The 19,054-nt window shown below is 38.6% G+C and overlaps 1 protein-coding gene across 29 annotated transcripts in view; it reads right to left on the bottom strand.

Annotated features, from left to right (window-relative positions):
- GTDC1 (glycosyltransferase like domain containing 1) overlaps positions 1-19,054 on the bottom strand; it is a 513,355-nt gene that overhangs the window by 74,338 nt on the left and 419,963 nt on the right. For 13 of the 29 annotated variants that reach the window (XM_049887146.1, XM_049887139.1, XM_049887140.1 and 10 more), the window contains 3 exons: positions 16,434-16,504; positions 15,651-15,742; positions 10,723-11,867 (listed from right to left, as the gene is read on the bottom strand). In XM_049887146.1, the coding sequence (XP_049743103.1) occupies positions 11,721-11,867; positions 15,651-15,742; positions 16,434-16,504 (310 nt within the window). In that variant the 3' untranslated portion in view covers positions 10,723-11,720. The other 16 variants (XR_007517814.1, XR_007517811.1, XR_007517819.1 and 13 more) reach the window with 6 other exon arrangements.

A 19,054-nucleotide genomic window follows, 5' to 3' on the forward strand; every position in this document is an offset into this window, starting at 1 on the left:
ATCTTCCAGGGAGTCGGAGAGGAGTATTTTTAAATGTGTAGCCAGATTCCCTTTCTGGAGAGCCTCCATGCCCACCCCATCCACTCTCCGGTTTCTACTTATGACACACACACACAAAAAGGAAATCAGTTTTTCTGTTTTTGCTTAGTGCATCTTTATCGTATTCACTCACTGAGGACTGTGACAGGCAGACTTAGGGAACGAAGTTCAACAAAATTCTTAGACGCATAGAGAAAAAGAGTTCTGCCCGCTTTGGCTGCATGTCCTTCCCCGGGGTGCCCGATAGGGAGTATTCAACTATTGAACAAATGAGCAAGGGCAGAATTGGGACACCCGCCCTGTATGTGTGTGTGTCAGTGTGTGGGTGTCGAGTCGAAGCGCGCGCATTGGGGTGCGTTCCAGGGTGTGTGTGTGACAGTGGGCGAGCGTATCGGGGTGTGCGCGCCCGTGGGAGTGTGCGCGTTCGCGGGTGTGAGCGCCTCTCCATCGTCCGGGGCTCCTTCGGCTCTGCCCAAGACGCGGCGAGGACTTTATGACAGCAACGCCGACACCGTCTCCCCCCCGCCCCCGCCCCCATTTTTTTGTGTGTGCCGGAAGAGTTGCAGAACTCGCCCCCCTCCCACTTTGGATGGGACCGAGCGAAGTGTCGAGGACCGTCGCCTCGCCGCGGGGTTCGCGGCGGACCAGGGCTCTGGCTCCTTCGTCGCGGCGTGGGAGGAGCGGACGCGCAGCGAAGGCGGCGGCGGGTCCCGGTTCCTGCCGGGTCCCGGTTCCTGCCTGGTCCCAGGGCGCGCGCCGACCCGCCGTGAGAGGCCACGAGGAGCCCCGCGTGGCGGCCCTTCCAGTTCCCCGCAACTTGGGTGCAGCTGCTCCGTCGCGAGGCACAGGCTCAGGAGGAGCCGGAGGTGCCCGGACGCGTGCCACCCGAGCCCCCTGCGCTCCGCCGCCTGCCCAACAGCCGGCGGCTCAGCCAGGCGACCCCGAGCCCCTAGCCTGCAGCGTGAGGGGCCAGACCAGACCGAGGGCGCAAGAACTCAGAGGCAGGGAGGGAAGGAGAAAAGAGGTAGCAAGCCTCAGACAAGGAATCCTTAATTACAGATTAAAGGCAAACAAAACAGTACACCACATTTTCCATGTGTCAGCTGACGGCCGCGACAAAGGGAAACAGAACGCCGAAGGGGAAAAAGGCCCCTTCTTGTCTCCCCCCGCCCTTTTCTTCTTCTCTCCCCCCGCCCTTTTCTTCTTCTCTCTCCCTCTTTTATTATCTGTGGAAATGTAAAATGCATTAGGTAGAGACTCCGGGTAGGTGGTGCCCGGGGCCAAATCGCAGCTGCACGCTCCGTCGTGTGGGAGGACAGTTTGCTGATGTACCCAGAGGTCTGGGGAACCTCTTACAAAAAAGGGACTATAAATAAACTGCTCGAACACATTTTGCTTCTTTAAAACTTCATTACTCATACAACATTTTTAAGTTTTAAAATTTGGTGGTTAAACCGTTGCAATTCATTATCTTCAGTAAAATCCTCCCCCCTTCCCCCCCTCCCCGTTTTGTTTTGCAATTTTGTAGATTCCATTTTGCTGGCCTGGTATCACAGCATTGGAAATCCAGGGGAAAAAAGCCAAGCCGATTCAAAGCCAGGGAACATAGCTGCAAGCACCAGAGAGCACACAAGTTCCCCTCCATGGCTCTGCAGCTCAGGAGAGTGCCTGGAGATGACTGCTTGGATTCCTCTCCTTTTAATTAATCATCATCACCAAACAATCTCCACCCTGCCCCTGGGCTCTAAGAAACCGGTTCCACTCCATGGTGTCCTCAATCCTCCACAGAAGGGAGAGGAGTGTTTAGAATCCAAAGCCCGCTCACTGACCATTACAAATTTCCATTCGTGTCCCCGTTTCTACACTGTGATTAGACAGCAGATACCTTTCAGTTTCACAGGAGCCACTAGGCGTTACATGCGTCTGTATTTTTTCTCTCTTGTCGTTGGGTCAGCTGTACAAATAGGGAGGTTTGTCTCTTTGTTAGCAATGTGTTTACTATACCAAAAAAACAAAAAACAAACAAACAAAAAAACGCAGCCCACTGCCCTGGAGTCCATTCTGACTCATAGGGACCCTACAGGAGAGAGGAGAAATGCCTCACAGGGTTTCCAAGGCTTTTTTTTTTTTTTTTTTAATCTTTAGGGAAGCAGACTGCCACATCTTTCTCCCTCAGAGTGGCTGGTGGGTTTTCTAACCAACGACCTGCCAGTAGCTAAGCACTTCAACCACTGCGCCACTAGGTCTCCTAACTCTACTGTAAAAAAAAAAATAATAATAACCCAAAAATCAAACCCACTGTGACTCATAGTAACCCTGTAGGACACAGTAGAACTGCCCCATAGGGTTTCCAAGGAGTGGCTGGTCGATTTGAACTGCCAACCTTTTGGTGAGCAGCCAAGCTCTTAACCACTCACTATACCACCAGGGCTGCAACTCTCCTATGGGCTCATCCAATTGACGCACCAGGTTGAAGGTGACGAGGATGCTTTGCTTAGTCATTTTACCAGTCTTCTTCTTTGTAGATGTTTTCCATTCTTCATTTGTATTTTCCTCCATCAATGACATTTCCCCACAGGAAGTTTTTTTTTTTTTCTTTTTTATTTCAAAGTGTTTTTCCACGTGCTTCCAGTTAAGTGATTTTCCCACACACCAAATATTATTTGCATTCAAGATTAATAGCCGCCTATCAGTAATTCTTAAATACCATCTGATCCATATTTTCAATTTAAATGATTCCTAACAATATTGGCCAGACAAATGCCTGAACCAATATGTCTGTGGACTGGTTGCCGGCCAGATAACAGCAGCATTACACTAGGGGAGTAAGAACACAGTTAAGTCTTCCACCCCACTGTCTTCAGTTGTAGAAGGCAGAGCCTTATTTTCCCACCTGCCCTGAGAAGGAGCCCCAGATTAGCAGACACACACATCAATGCAGGTTACCTTAGAGTTCCAACCCTTCCCCCTAAAAAATAGCACTTCCTGATACACATTTACCAAAACTTGAAAAATCTCCCTCTAAGTATCTAGTTCTTCTGGGATTTAGCCACACCCTCACCACTTTTTGGCTCTTTCAGTGAAATAAATAAGGCTAAAGAGCAAATTTGGATTTTTTTCTTCTTCTGAGTTTGAGTGGATCACCCCGTTCCTGTTGTTTCAGGCCAGTTGTTGTTCAGTCGTATTTTTTACCACCCACCAAAGAACAGCTCAGAATTAAGTTTATATTAGTAAGTGATGTTTGCAACCAGGTTTCTAAATGCCAGTTACGATTTATGTTTTCAAAAGGGTGGAGAAAGGAGAGTGGCAATAAAAATCACCCCTAAGTTAAAAAAAAAATTTTTTTTTTTAAAAGTCACTCAAAATCCTTGGTTTCAGACATCTATGGGTTTTGTCTGTCTTTTGGATGAACCTCTAGGTTCCCTTTAAATTCTATTATTATCATGAGCTAATTTTTTTTGACCATTTATCTTTGTCCATAGCTTCAAACACTGGGTTTATCATAGTTAAATTTATAACATGTCTATGTTTCCCTTTTCTACTTTCTAAGTGGTCATATAGGTCAGAATCGACCTGATGGCAACGAGTTTTTTTTTTTTGAAGTGTTCATAAATGTCTCTACTTACCCTTCCCCCTACGAAGAATTTCACAATAAGACCCCACATCAAATAAGTTAAAATCTGCAACTTCAGACACCCAAGGGAGAGGACAGTAATCCACTTAGTAAAATACCCAGACCTCCCCATCTCAATTTCAGTTCTTCTTCAGTAACATTTAGTAATGGCAGCCGGCTCCTTATACTCCACTCCCCCCTTTTTATTCTGAATCATATTGGCCTTGTTTAACCTTTGTTTCCTTTCTTACCCCCCACATTTGTCCACATACTTTTCTTTGGCCATGTTTATCTCTCTTTCTTTTTTGCTGCCTGGATTGAAAGCAATAAATAGAGCTTTCCAAGGGCTTCATACTTCCGGTCACGGTCCCACTCTGCCTCCCCATTCCACTATTAATGCCTTGTACAGTTTTTAATGCATCCTTCAGTTGTGGAGTTATTGCTCTATATTCTCTGATTGATCATTAAGTTATGCTGGCTTTTGAGAACTGCCGCCATAATCCTGAAGTAAAGACTTTTTACTTGGCATGTTCTATGCCTTTGGAATGTCTTTGCTGGCAAGAACAGGCATTTAGGTTTGACTACGATTCTTAAGTTACCATTCAAAGCTAATTTGTTCAGTTAGGATTCTACTATAAGCAGCTCTGTTTCTCACTGTTAAGTGCTCCATGATGCTGCTTAGTTGAAGGGTGTGTTTTAAGTGCAAGATGTAATATACTTATATTGTACTTGATTATCCGTTTTCAAAAACAGCTGCATGCTTTGATATCTGTGTAAGGAAATATCAGGAGATAATACACCACTGGTATTGATTACTCTGTAATTAAAGATGTGTCACTGTTTGCCTTAAAAAAAAAAACCCTATTTTCAGAAATTCATATCTCAGGCATAAATTTCCCTATGAATTACAGTTTAATACCATATTAGAAGTATCTTCTTTTAAAGTTATCCCTCCCTTTCCTTTTCTTTCCAAGGAAATAAGTTTCAGGATGTAATTTCTGGGTTATCTGTTCCGGATGAGAGGAAGCCGGCCCAGTGCTGCACACTTAAAGGTGCTACTGAAACAACCTGTTCCTCCCGCTCTTTGGCCCTTTGCACCAGGTGGGCTCGTGGACACAGGGTTTTGGATACAGAGTCAGCCTTGTATCTATGTGGATAAGCAACTTCATTGTTGATTGGTTCGAGAGGCAGTAGAAAAGACTCAGCTGCTCAGAAATATCACAGGTAACACAGAGTCTGAAATTTTAGTGCCAGGAATAATTCTTTTGCATTCTTTCCTTATGGTCATTTAGAATATAAATGCAGCCAGGAGTCACATGAAATAAATCTACAGTAAGGTGTTAGCACCTTATTAATGCATGTTTCTTCTAAAAGTAAGAGAAGTGGGAGAAGAGGAAAGAATGCAGGGACAGATCTTTTCCTCCTTGGCTTTCTTTCAGGGGTGGGTGATCTTGACCAACTGAGTTGACCACAGTCTACTGAAAGAGCCCTGGGAACCAGAGTTCTAGACCTGCCGCTATCACCACGGGACCCAAGGCAAGTCAGTTTCTCCTTAGGCCCTCCAGTCTCCACATCTAAAATGGGGAGGTTCCAAAAATAAATGCTTACCAGGAAGGCAAGGAAAGTAACATAAATAAATGTAGACATCCAGCAGAAAGTAAGACCACAGGGAGTGGTGTGGCCTGTGACAGAGAGAGAGAATGCCTCCCTAGAGATATAATAACAATCGCTTAAAACATTAGCCAAGTACCACCAGATCACAGGTAATACTCTGTCCACAGTCTCCTAGTTTGCAATTTCCACACAACATGGTCTCTCGTGTTCCTTTTAACACCGACAGTGTGGGCATCAAAGCAACCCCCCACCCCCACCCCCACCCTTTGCCTTCTCTTGCCTGGTGAGGGGAGAAATAGAAAAGAACTCCAGGTTGAGTCATGCACCTTGAACTTGGTGCTTCCTGAAAGGCACATTGGTAACAATGACGCTATCCCATGCAGGGAAAGGCTTATGGTCTTTCTATTTCAAACAGTCCAACTCCAAAATATGTCACTTCATGATATCTTAATTTTCTTTTTTGTGAAATGATAGTGAAACATTAGATTTTCAACTATAAAGGATTTCAAATTCCTAGTGAAATGTGTTAAACAAACAATGTTAGTAGAAGCCACATCTTCTAGCATCCCACCTTAGATCTGCTATTTAAATGCAGTCACTAACAGGAGAGCAATTTTTATTATCTCCCAAGAATAATAAATTCCTTATATAAGTTTATGAAAAAAATTATGAACTTCTTCTAGGATTGAAATTCATTATGACAGAGCCAAGTGAGAGAATAAGGATCACTCTTGTAATGATAACTAATGGGAGGACCCTGAAGACACTGATCCCAAATTCCAATTTATGGAAATGGACTGAAGGGTGGGTGGGGATCCTGGTCCCTGAAGTCATGTGTGCCTCTACATATAGCGAGGACATCCTAAATAGGGAGGCTCCCCTTGTCATAGGATAGGCTACAACGAAAGGACAGAGCCCACAAGTCACTCATGTATCTTGAGGAGGAAAGAGGATGATAACATGACAGGAAGTGGCCAATGTGGTTAGGAACTCAGAGAGCTCTTGTGCTCCACCACACAGCTCTGAATTTTTCAAGATAAAAGGACTGGACTCCTTTAACATCTGCCTTCATCTTCCTCTCATTACCCTTCAAAAGAGAGTTTATAGAAGTATAGTTTTCCATCTTATATTTAATAATGACACAGATGACAGACATGGTGATCAGTAGTTCCAAGAGAAAGGAACCCATGGACAGTCAACTCAGACTTTCTTCACTGTTCACCATATGATTTGTTTCAGGGTTGGGGTTAAGTCCTTGGCTCTCAGTAAGCAGAGGCAAGTCTTTTCATACAAAGCCAGAAGTTAAGAGTAGACTCTGCCACCTTCTAAGGGAAAATGGTCTTCTGTTTGTATTAATGGTTTAGGGAGTCAAGAAATGTTAAGGATGACATGGTAGCAAAACTAGCCACATGCTTCCCAAAGTATTTATAGCTCCTATCAAAAGGTATATTCAAGAACATTTAAGACAAGCGTCATAAATAATAGTAACAAGCCTTTGTGTACCAATACCTGAGCTTAATAAACCGTAAAGCATGTAGTGTATGCGCCCCTGCCCAGTTATATGTTCCATTCAAGTTCCCATCATCATTCCCCCGACATCATCATTATTGTAAATTTGGTGTTAATTTTCCAATTTCTCATTATACTTTTATTGCATATGATATATCTTTGAGCAACATGTAGAATTGTTTTCATGTTCTTAAACTTTCTCAATTACATTTTAATAAATAGCTTTGAAGAGAGTGGGTAATGTAGAAGAAGCAATTGATACTATCAACTTTTCTAAGTTGTGCTGTATCTCAGTTCAAATATTGACGTGAAACACGTTCAAGTCAGTGGCTTATAACATACTCTCTTCATTGTTACATATAAAATCTGGCATTAAATACTACCCAATTTCTCACTGAAGCAAAAGGCAGTGAGGCTGGTACCTGTCACTAGTCAACTGAGGACAAAGACTAATAGAATATGCAGATATTAAAAGACAGCATGGACTTCCATTTTGAAAGCCAAATCTATCACTTACAGAAAGTATCTTAAGGCTTAAATGAAAATTCTTTTGTGGCTCATAATATTTCTTGGTAGCAGATGCTTTCTCAAAAACACAGATTTTACTTTTAAAAATATCAAATAGAATTAACACCTTCAACATAAAATGAAATCTTTGCTTCCAGATGCATTTCAAGGTGTTGAAATTAATCTCTGCAGCCCTCTACCTCTGCAGCCCTCTATGACTAAGGTTCCTACTGACTTACCGATTCTGCTACCATCTTCATGTGGCAGATCTGAAGAATTAAGAATGAGAGCTGGGCATTTAAGCCTAACCGTGTTTGAAGGGTGGTTATTAAAAGGAGGAGCATTCCGAGAAAGACCTTTTGAATGCATCTTCCTGATCAACATGGCATAACTGAGCAGGTTAAGAACTTAGATGTTCTGTTATTTATTATAGAAACACCTAGCTAGTAAACACAATTAATGGCTTACCATAAAGTGAGTTCAGGGCAGGCATCCTAGACATGGTATCAGAGGTCTTGACAATGGGCAGACTTTAAAGATATTTAAAATTAAAAATGGTTTAATGATTTATTTTAGAAGAATAAAAGTAACAGAATTGAATGTTAAAAACATACCAAACTTTTCAAAGAATATACTCAACATAAGAAGTAATGGGGGCATTTGATTTCTTTAGTGAAAATGTGGGTTCCCAATTTATTCCAACTTCAACAAAATATGGGTTAACTCACTTAATAACACTCCATTTTACCATGTTATGGGTGTCAAGAAGCATGTGTGTGTGTGTGTACCCACACACATTCATATAGTCATATCTCTTCATATGTTAAGAATTACACAATTACAAAACTTTTTATTGCTTATGTGCATTGATACCAAGATCTAAAAACATGGTTTTAAGAAGTGGTAAGTTTAATGTAAGTTTTTATCCCAGAAGGAATGCTGAGCACAGCTAAAGCCAGTTTGATTTGAGTTTTATGGGTGTCGGAAAAAAAATTATACAGGTAATTTTCAATATTATATTCATCCAATCAGGAAAATATTTAAATGTTTTAGATGTCCTATCTGAAATATATTTAATGTTTCTCCCCATCAGTTAGTGAGAAAACACATACTGACAGTTGTACATATAACATCTCATTCACTATAAAATCTGAGCCCATTATTCAGGACAGAACAACACAGTAGTCTAAATACTGCTTCTTGGTGGTGAGATTATCATATTATCTTGATAAAACATCAACATCAAATTTTTTTTTTTTTTATGACATGGCACCTATCTGAGTAAAGCAAATTGACTGGTCTCATTAGATGATAAACCCTGCTGAGGAGACGTGTGTAAGAGCTTCTTATTCATATCTTTACTTTTTACTTTTTTAGATCTGGTGGAATTTCAGAAATAACCCCTGAACTCTTTGTTTTATGAGTGAGGAGGTAATTTGTTCAGTGACTTCCCTAGGAGCTAGGACTACCAATCCTATTTGCATTATTTTTACGCAAATAACACGTGCCTTCTGTGTTTGTTTGCCGGCCACCTCCCTGCCCCCTCCCCCAGGCACGGTCAGAAGCATCAACATGCCAATCCTCTTCCATGTGTTGCTGTGGGCAAAATTAGCATAGTGCGCTTACGGAAATACTTCAAGGGGTGGCGGGTGTGGTAGAAGTCAGTGCTGTGATGTCCCGTTATGAATCTCATACTGGTTAGGGCGAAAAGTTGCCGTCCAAAAATAGAGCTCACTGTTTCTACTTCTTACTCTTCCTGCTTTACAATTCCCAGGCCTCATGAATTCTGAACTGCTTTCTTTGATCTGCAAGACTGCCTCTATCCCAAGGGCTGTACCTGGCTTCCTGACCTTGATCTATTTCTTGCTTACAATTTTGCTACCTGTCAAAGGGGCCCTACTGGATTTCTGAACCACTGCCCACTCAGTCTCAGATGACTGCTAGACCGTTTAATCTGCCTCAAATCCAGAGAGCCAGGTCTGGCCTTTTTCTACCCATCTCTCCCTGGCTGTTCCTCACTCTGCAATGTGAAGAAGTTATTCATTTGAAAAGCAAGTGAAGTTACAATTTACCTGTCAGTAAACAGAAGATGGTTTATCAACAGACTTTACCTTAATGACTACAAATGTTTACCTCCTGCTTTCCAGAATGCAAAGAAAATCTTGGAAATGTCATAATATCTTACAAACATTTGCAAAACATCCAGAGAAGAAACAATTGTATTCGTTGTCTCTGACACAAGGAAGTGTTCGGTGAGAAACGGATAGACATACACTTACACGTAGATGAGATATGCTAATTAAAAATTGCAGTGGGTACTTTATTAAAAATTTATTTTACAATCTAACCGTTCAAAACATCTTTACATCAACAAATACAGCAGCTTGCCTATTGGAATCCTAAGTGATGTATCGTGAAAAGATCGTATTTGTAGCTGGATGCAAATATTTTTGAGGAGTATTTATATCCAAATAACTAGTTTTGTTAGAAGTATTTTGATTTCTCCAGCTTTAGCTCTGGGAAAGAAAATTAAAACAAGTATCTCAGTGTTCATTTTATGGGAGAGATGGCTCCACTTAGTGTACTTCCCATGTCTGTCCGAATTACAGCTGTTTATCCTGCAACTTTCTTTAAGATTAATTAAATGCAAATGTAACGCTGTGAATCATGGGAATACCTGCCAGACCCCTTATTAATACCTTCACTTAAAAACCCCTGTGCCGGAGAGTCATTAATTTGCTAAAAGAAAAGTGCTAAAGCAGACCTTTGCCCACAGACAATTCTGAGATGGCTGCCCAATTAGCCCGATAGCATTCTGATCCTCTTTTCAGACCCTGTGGCCCTCTGAGGACACAAGAAGGCTCCGATGATAACCTGGCAACCTAGGTAGAAACCCAGCCAAGTGCAAGCGTTTGAAGCTTTGGTTTGGCTGCCATCGTGTCGGCGAAGAGAAAGAATTCAGGCACCATGTCATCCAGTACAAAGGATAAAAACAGATTCAACCGGAAATTCAATGTGGCACCACATATGGGATACATGAGTGCGGTTATACAACAGGCCACATATTTTTTTTGAACAGTCTCCTACATGTGATGCCGAGGACATGTGTAACCATCATAACGTCTCTAGGAATCTGTATTTAATTTGAGTTGGGGTGGTGGCAGGGATTGGAGATCTGAAGCCGCCACAGGTTTGTGGCAGATGGCTCTGTGTCAGCTATGACAAGCAGCCAGGCTCAGCTTCCTCTGCAGATTTTCTTTTCTCTCTGATCAGGTAAATATGGGCACACTCTGGAAAGTTCTACAGATTCTGCCTTAGGCTGCAAGTTTGTGACTTAGCCCCATCTGTCACAAATCTTCTTTAGGTTCTGTTGTAAGCAGAGACCTGAATTTACCATGTAGGGCTGCCCAAGAAAACGGAGCCATTTTACCCTGTAAGGGAGAGGGAGAGAAGGAAATGAAGACGCATTAACGACTGAGCGACAAAAGTATGCTGAAAATTCATATTGCAAATTTGAATAACGTAGGTCAATTATATTTCAAAAAGCCACCAAGTAAATGGTTCTCAAGTTTCATCATCTCAGGAAATTCCAGTATCTGGTTTAAAGCGCAACTATACTTCCAGCCATAGGGGAAAAGCCACTGTTTTTTGGAAATGGGTACATGCTGCTGCACACAAATGTCCTGGTTTACGTTACGGATGACGGCTATTAGACGTTTATCATCCAGCCTTAACTTCTACGAACACAAGATACACAACGTCCTCATACATGATTCTGGTAATGAGAATCTTACTTTTTAAGTGGCAAAGGCATAAGATAAATACCATTACTATAAGGTGAAATTTATAAAGTGCTTCAAGTTTACAAATGGGCTTATATCCATTATTTCATTATGGCAGTACTCAAGGGGAAAATGTTATGAAGGTCTTTAAAAAAAATCCATCCAGTTTTACAGATGCATCATTTAGAGGCCAAGAAAATCACCTAAAGCCAGACTGTAAATGAATAGCAGAGAAGGACATGAAGCCAAAACCTCTAGCTGATCTTAATCACCCAGAGTGTATCTCCGGAGCTGAAGGTTTTTTGCTTTTATTTTGCTTAGAAAAATCACAGGAAAATCAAATCAAATCAAATCGAAGGAGGGAAGGGTGGGGAGAAGAGAGAGAGACTAAGACTGAGACTTCGCCTTATGTTGTGCTGGTTCAATTTTTAGTAGTTCTTGAAATGTCACAAGCTTTTAAGTTTTCATTTGTAAGAAAAAAGTAATGACTTTGGAGGAGTTAATATGAGTGAGCAACACCTTATTCACATCTAGAGTACAAGCTCAAATTAAAAGGGGACTCAAAGTGAAAAAATTTCTTCTAAAGTGACCAGTCTCTTTAAGGAAACTTAAAGTGGCTTCTTGGCTGTGGCTTGGGTAGATGTGGCCTGACATAATTAAGGCAACCACAAATGGTTTTTCTGAGCACTGAGTCTGAACTGCAAGCTTAATCGTTGTTTGGAATCAGTTATGGGCAGAAATCTGAAAATTCTCCTCTTCTCCAAATAACAGCAGGTTATAGAGGTTTCTTGAATGTTGAAGAACTTGAAGGGGAGAACAAAATAAAAATCAGCAGCCATCATCTGAGCAACTATAGGTCATTCTTGAAAAAGTAAAAGAAATAATGACATCCTCCCCCCCCGCCCCCCCCGCAGAATATCACTCAGTTTGTTAATGAAGTGAATGAGCAACAGGACAGCACTGTGAAGCCCTTCCATCAGTCTGGCTGTGTCTACCTTTCCCGGCTGCTCCATTTGTACTCTTGGGCTATTTTCAAGACTGATAACAAGTGGATATCCCTGTAAGTTTTTTTTCCTAAAGCATTTGAAAATATGATGATCAAAGGTTCTCTAAAAATATGAAGTACTGACTTCAAATAATCGTTGGGAATTTTTAGTAAGGAAAATCACAGAGTAAAAATGAGGCAAAGAAAATACAACTTGACAGTGTTAGACTTGTTCAGGTTGGAAAGGAGAACTATTAACACAGGAAGTCAATCCTTGGCTGGTTATTTTATGATTATATGTAGAAACCTGTGTTCAAATTAGGCTTGGGAGTCATATAAAAAACAAAAAGAAAACCTGTTGCCATCGAGTCGATTCTGACTCACAGTGACGCTACAGGACAGAGTAGAACTGCCCCACAGGGTTTTCAAGGCTGTAATCTTTAAGGAAGCAAGCTGCCACATCTTTCTCCCATGGAGTGGCTAGTGGGTTCGAACTGCTGACCTTTTGGTTGGCAGCTGAGCGCTTTAACCACTGCACTACTAGGGCTCCTTGGGGACTCATATACAAGCTTCCTGTTGCGAATGAAGTGAAACCTACTTTATCTTTGACATGTACTGTGCTCAGTGTACTTCCTCTAGGTAGAAAAGGATATGTACTGAACATACAAGAAAGTTATAGTCAATGACTAAACTGTAGATGTCAACTTATTAAGAAGTGGCTCAGCTAGCATTTGATATTCGCATGCACTGAATTTCTCTAAAGATCTAAGAAAAATGTGTGTGTGTGTGGGAGGGGAGGAGACAGCGCGCACACATGCACGCACACGACCAATTTACACATATCAGGCCTGAAACCATTTCAGATAGGAAGTCAAGGACACAGTATTCTGTAGTCGAAAGAGTCACTTTAAGAAAGAAAGTACCAAATTCTGTTTCTGCTTTTCAGTTACTAGCATTCCATTTCAAATCCGGCTTCAAGTTATAGCCCCCAAATTCTCACTCATAATGAAAGTATAACGTCTCACGTGGGAAGAAAGCCAAGTGTTAGTAGTCTTATTCTAGTCATTAAATTTCTAAGTGTGAATCCATATGAAAAATCCTATCCTAAAGTGAACTCTAGATGATAAGCAGTTGAGATGATTTTAAAATGTAAACTTCTAACACACACACAAAAATAAGGTGTAAAAATGTAAAAGGAGCAAATTAAAGATTTCAGTGACATTCTATCCTTTTAGATCTTAGAAGCATATGTTTTATAAAAGCAAAACGGCACTGTCCAATGGAATAAATCTAAAAAAGAAAAAAAAATGCTCTTCACTGTACACAAAGGATCCTCTTCCACTGCATAAAAAAAGGAGATGAAAAGCTGCTTTGGGGTTAATACTCTGGTATGTAGTAAAAGCAAACATTATCTGAAAATGTGTATATTTATAGAACATCAGGTAAAAAACAACATAATTTACTACATCTTAATCGTGAAGTTTTAGACGACATTCTTTTTCTGTTTTGACTCAAAATCCTATTACGATAACCAAACTAAAAACTCCGGTGGTTCCTGTGGATTTAACTTGATGCCTTGCAACGTACCAGTTGTTCCTGAAAATTGTGCCATAGAGCCTTTGGTTACTTATCATTCTTGGACTGATATATTTCTTTTTGAGAACACTACTTTGATACAATATCACTGAGAATTATAAACGAGTACATATGTGAAAACATACTATAGATTTATAAGGATAAAAATCGCAGGTAAAAAATATTTATGAGTAAATTACACATATACATTCTTATAAACGCTTAGACATGAATGACTATAAAATTTTGAGATGGAACATTTTATGATATAACAGACTTTAATACATGGAAACAGTAAGATGCAACAATTCAATGAAATAACATTTAAGGCATAGCTTCTCTTTTAAACTGCATGAGTAACAAGTTCATTTTTTTAACAGCTGACATTCATTTTATAATTATGGCAGTAGCTGCATTAAAATACTTCAATTAGAGATCTGTTTTCTAACTAAAGGCAACTTGTTGCAGTAACTTCTAAATGGTTAAAAAGGTGCAGATGCAAAATAACAGGGTTAATAAAGCCTAACCTGAAGCAAAACTAAAAGCTGATATATTTTAATGATGGGAATACATTTGTAAATACTTTACCAAAAATTCACCTGAAAGAATAATAAAAAAAAAAACTTGATTGTCAACTCTTTGAAAATAGCTTCGCATCATATATAGGAATCTATCTGCATTAATAGTTATTGGTCTATTTCTTTAGTTTTCATATTCTGCATATTTTGGTAGTTTACCATGTGGGAAATGATTTCATTAATATTTGACACAAACAAAACAAAACTGCTATGGAACTTTAAAAATTAAGAAATACTGAGGTCAACCTTGGAGGGCTGTTTTGCCTGTGAAGCTTCCCCTGTATACGACACAATAGTATTGACTCAAGGAGTAATACTGAAGCCTGGAACTGTTCACTCAGCATTTTAAACTATTATGAGCTACCTTCTGAACCATTGCCAAGTTAATAGACAATGAAAGATAATGAGCTTGAAATTGGGTGTTAAATTGCATTTTTGGTTCTCTCCCTTTTTCCTGAAGTTTAACTGTTTCCTGCAGAAACAAATTCATGTTTTGATGTATCACTCTGTAAATATGTATTTTAGGCCATGAAATGGGAAGGAAAGAAAAGAGGCAGACGACCGTATTTCATGTGTCAAGGTTATAGTTAACATAGGAAAATTAAAACATGCCAGATTATAAAACTGAGAGATTGTATACTATCCTGAATTTATGTAAAATGAAGATGCTACATTCAAAGAATGTAAAAAGGTGTCTTACTTATGGCCTAGAGCCACCTTCGGACACTCGTGAAGCAGATTTATCCTAGTTTGATTACTTAGACTTCTAGTAGGGCCTCTTTGTGTTACTTTGACAATGTAAAAATCTTGATTGAAACAATGGGAGAAAAGATAATGAACGAAGGGACCGAACGATGAGGCTATTTATACTATTCCCCTATCGCCTTTGCTATTCAGAGGCGAGACTGGCAGTCTAATTCTAAACAAACCGAGGATTTTTACATCATTTTATTGAACCCGAAATGCAAATATGCGATTCTTGAAAATCATCTTTAAAGTTGTTCCAAAACGAACACCGAACTTCAGTCTTGTCATTCACCTGGATTTTTGAGGACGGAAGATTTCATTATGATGGGAAGAATGGCTTATCCTCATTAGTATAATTGTGGAATCTTTCCTTTACTTCCTTTTAAACTAATGAGTTACATTAATCCAGGTTCATTTTTATAAGCCTCTTGGGGCTAAATGTAAAGGACAGTCATCTCAGAAAACAATAAATTAAAAAAAAAGCATGTACGGTGATTAAGTGCACGTATTTCATAAGACCTAGGTTAATACAACTGGCATCCAGTTTAATTAATCCTTGTTAGTGTAACAACTAATATCCATCCCTAGCATGTTTCCTTTAAACATTAGTATGTTAATTAAATGTTTTTTTTTTTTTAAAGATTTTTCTTTGTACTTCAGTATGGCATTTATACCACATAAGACCTCTTCTCAATAACTACCTTATAGAGATGTTTTCTTACAGTATCTGGTCTCTTGCAGAAATTCTGGAGCCTTTTTGAAAGCTGTTCAGGTGTAGAATACAGATATTCGGCTGCAGGAAAAACAGATACATTTTTAATGAAACAAAAACCTCAAAGCACACACTCGATATTAGTCACTTTACTAATTAAAAATGCATATTGCTCTGTGCCGCCTCGTGTTTTACATTATTTAAGCATGATTTTATAAGGTTACCTCAGCTCACAAGGATGTTTAATGCTAAATAAGACTGTGTAGTTGTGCTGTTTAGACATCTCCTTTGGGTGATTAAAATACATTATTCTAATGTAACACAATGCATATGTGATATATTTAGTGATGAGAATTTTTTCAAAGAACTGGCATTATAGCCGTATGGACCCTGCACAACAGTTGCATATTATTAACTAGTTGATTGTTTAAATAATTTGGTGCGACTTTCAGTTCTCAATTTTTCTGTGTATATTATTTAAAAAAAATCTGCAGCAATGCTGACCTGCTTATAAAAATCCATCATTATGGGATGTGTATGCTAACAATGAAGAATGCTATTTGAAAACTTGCTTTTTTGTTATCTTAAAAGAACAGATGGTAAATATAAGCTTACTCTAATGTATTAAAACACATAAAATTTTCCTTAACACTAACATGTTGACTTGCCAAATAAACAATTGCTCCTGCCTAAGTTTATTTTCAAACTTTCTAATTTAGCACGAATCATGTATTAAACCTCAGCAAAGACGAAAGTATATTAAGGCAGCTACCTGGGAATATTTCCGGATAAACCAAATCCTTGGGACAAAGTGGGTAACAACCACAATACACAGCTTCCAACCTAAAGAAATTTTAGAAAGGGGGGCAAGAATATATTAAAAAGACATTACTATCACAGCCAGAAAGTGGTTTTGTTTGCCTAAGTTAACAGTACGAGTCCAGAGTTCACTGGAACAAAAACCATGGTCGGCAGTACAATCCTAGAAGCCAAAGTTGCTCTTTTAAAAGATTTTATTGATCATATATGAATTTCATAGAACAGAACCAACAGCATATGTTTTGTTCACTGAATTAATCAAAGCGCAGCTCTGCATTTTTTTTTTTATTTTTAAAATACTGTTTAACACATTTTATAATCAGCAGATAAACACATGGAACAACGTGGTAAAGTACGGACAGCTTTTCTTAATAATGCTGCAAAGCCCAGAATGTTCATTTTTCAAAAATGTTTAAATAAAATAGCAAATACTTAACTTTAACACTGTAGCCGTGGAAATGATCGAGGCACTCTTTAAAGCACCAGAAAAAAATTTACAGTCTGTTGTGATGGGGCATTTTCATTTAAGCTCATGCTTCAAAACAATTTGTTATTATGCAGAAGATAAAACTATCCCCCTTTCCTTGATGGAAAAACTCTCATGAACATTGCTTTAACGAACATTTTGCTTTCTTGCCTCCAAACTTAGATCATTTTCCATTTCATCATAAAAGAATACCTTTATTGATTAAACAAACACAAAAAGAAAGTTTCAGTTTGTGAGAGGGTTTTCCCCCAAAGATCACCTATAGGAAGTTTTCTTCCTGTAAGGGTAGGAAGGGTTAAGTGGGGGAAAGGTACTGCATCTCAGTGGTTGTTTTACCCCTGCATAATGGCTATTGATTTGACATATAATAAACTTTAAAGATACCACTGTAATTTCTCTTGGCTAGAAATTATGCAGTGAAATTCAAAACACTCTTTAAAATATGTTTATTTTATGAGAAACTTTGAATTGCATCCAAACTGTTGACCAAAGGCAGAATTTTATTTTGAACTGCAGATTTTTTTCAACCCAAGAATAATTTGAAGTCATGTCAATGTTTACCTTGTTTATTTACAGTGACAAAGTACATGCAATTTAAGCTGTTTGTAAGTGGGTGATGCTTTCCCTATTTTATTATGTTAACTTGTTTAAATGGAAAGTCTTTACTTTGAGGCTGCAAAGTTTGAAAAAATACTGAGTTCAAAGTTTTGCTTTAAAACTGATAGAAGTTTCAAGGTAACACAGTGGAAAAGCACAGAATCTAGTTACCAGTTACTCATTTCAGAAATCACACTTATATTTCATATTTTTTTCTTTACATGTATAGGGTACACAGAAATTCTTACGGTAAGCACAGCTATAAAATACACTGTGACTACATTTATAAAACATCAACAGAAGTTTTAAGCACATAAACCAGTAATATTCTTCATGAACCAAAGAAAATAAGAACTTCATCTGAAGACACTCAGCTTTAAAACGCCGTGCCAATCGAAAAGCAAATACATATGAACATTCTCTTGTAATTACGTAAAATCAAAAAAGTGAAGTCACAGGCATTTCAGAAAGTGCACATGTTATCTGCTTTTTAATAACGGATTTGAATTAAGAGTATTCTGTTCCCTGAGAGAAAACTGCAGGCTAAGTTACATTTTGAGTCATCATATGAACACATACCACGCCATTTCCAAAAATGCCTCTGCTAATTAAAATTCAGTAAGATAGGAATAGCATGATTGGATTTTTGGAAAAAAAAAAAGACAAATTCCACATTTCAACTTTTATTTGTAAATTATCTTATTCATGGTTCTATTCCAATTCATCAAGTAAAAACAAAACAAAACACAAACAACCACCGAGGTTATATTCTTGTCTTGTTAAAATACTCAACCTTGCTATATACACTATTTCAATCAGGACTATGTTTTAAAATACGTTAAATAGGCCTACATATTTTAAGACAAATTTATAAAATTCATCCTCCTAAGTTTCACATATTTTGTTATTTTGAGGAATGTGATCAACTTATGACAATAATACAATTATTCATCATTTCAATTCTTATGCAGTACCAGTTAAATAATAAATAGGGTTCCGATTGATCTATTGTTAAAATGACTAGTAAATGACCTTTTTATTCCAATTAACAAATCATCTGCTAAATCTATGAATCTTAATATTCAGATCTATTCACTTCAATTCATACAATTTATCTGCAAATAGTTGTTGGGCTTTTGATTCTAAATATAATTAGCTGATAATTTTGCTTGGCTGAATTACTTTTCTGGAGGGCCTGCAAAGGCTCTCAGTCGCATTATCTAGCAATAATGAATCTGATAGGTGAAATTTTTTACTGTAATGAGGATGAGACACAGTTGTGACACCTGAGTCTTCTAATAACAGAAGACTGCTAATTATCGACAGCACTTTTTTGTGTGATGCAAGGAGAAAAAAAAATCCCTCATTATTAAAAAATAAAAAGTTACAATTATAAGTGACACCGGAGGAGAGTAAATAAAATGGAGTGATTAAAACATTGCTGCTTTAAGGGTGTTTTTAATTAAGTGGAAATGCTAATGTTGTCATAC

This window comes from Elephas maximus, chromosome 6 (assembly GCF_024166365.1).
Source record: "Elephas maximus indicus isolate mEleMax1 chromosome 6, mEleMax1 primary haplotype, whole genome shotgun sequence".
Taxonomy (NCBI): domain Eukaryota; kingdom Metazoa; phylum Chordata; class Mammalia; order Proboscidea; family Elephantidae; genus Elephas; species Elephas maximus.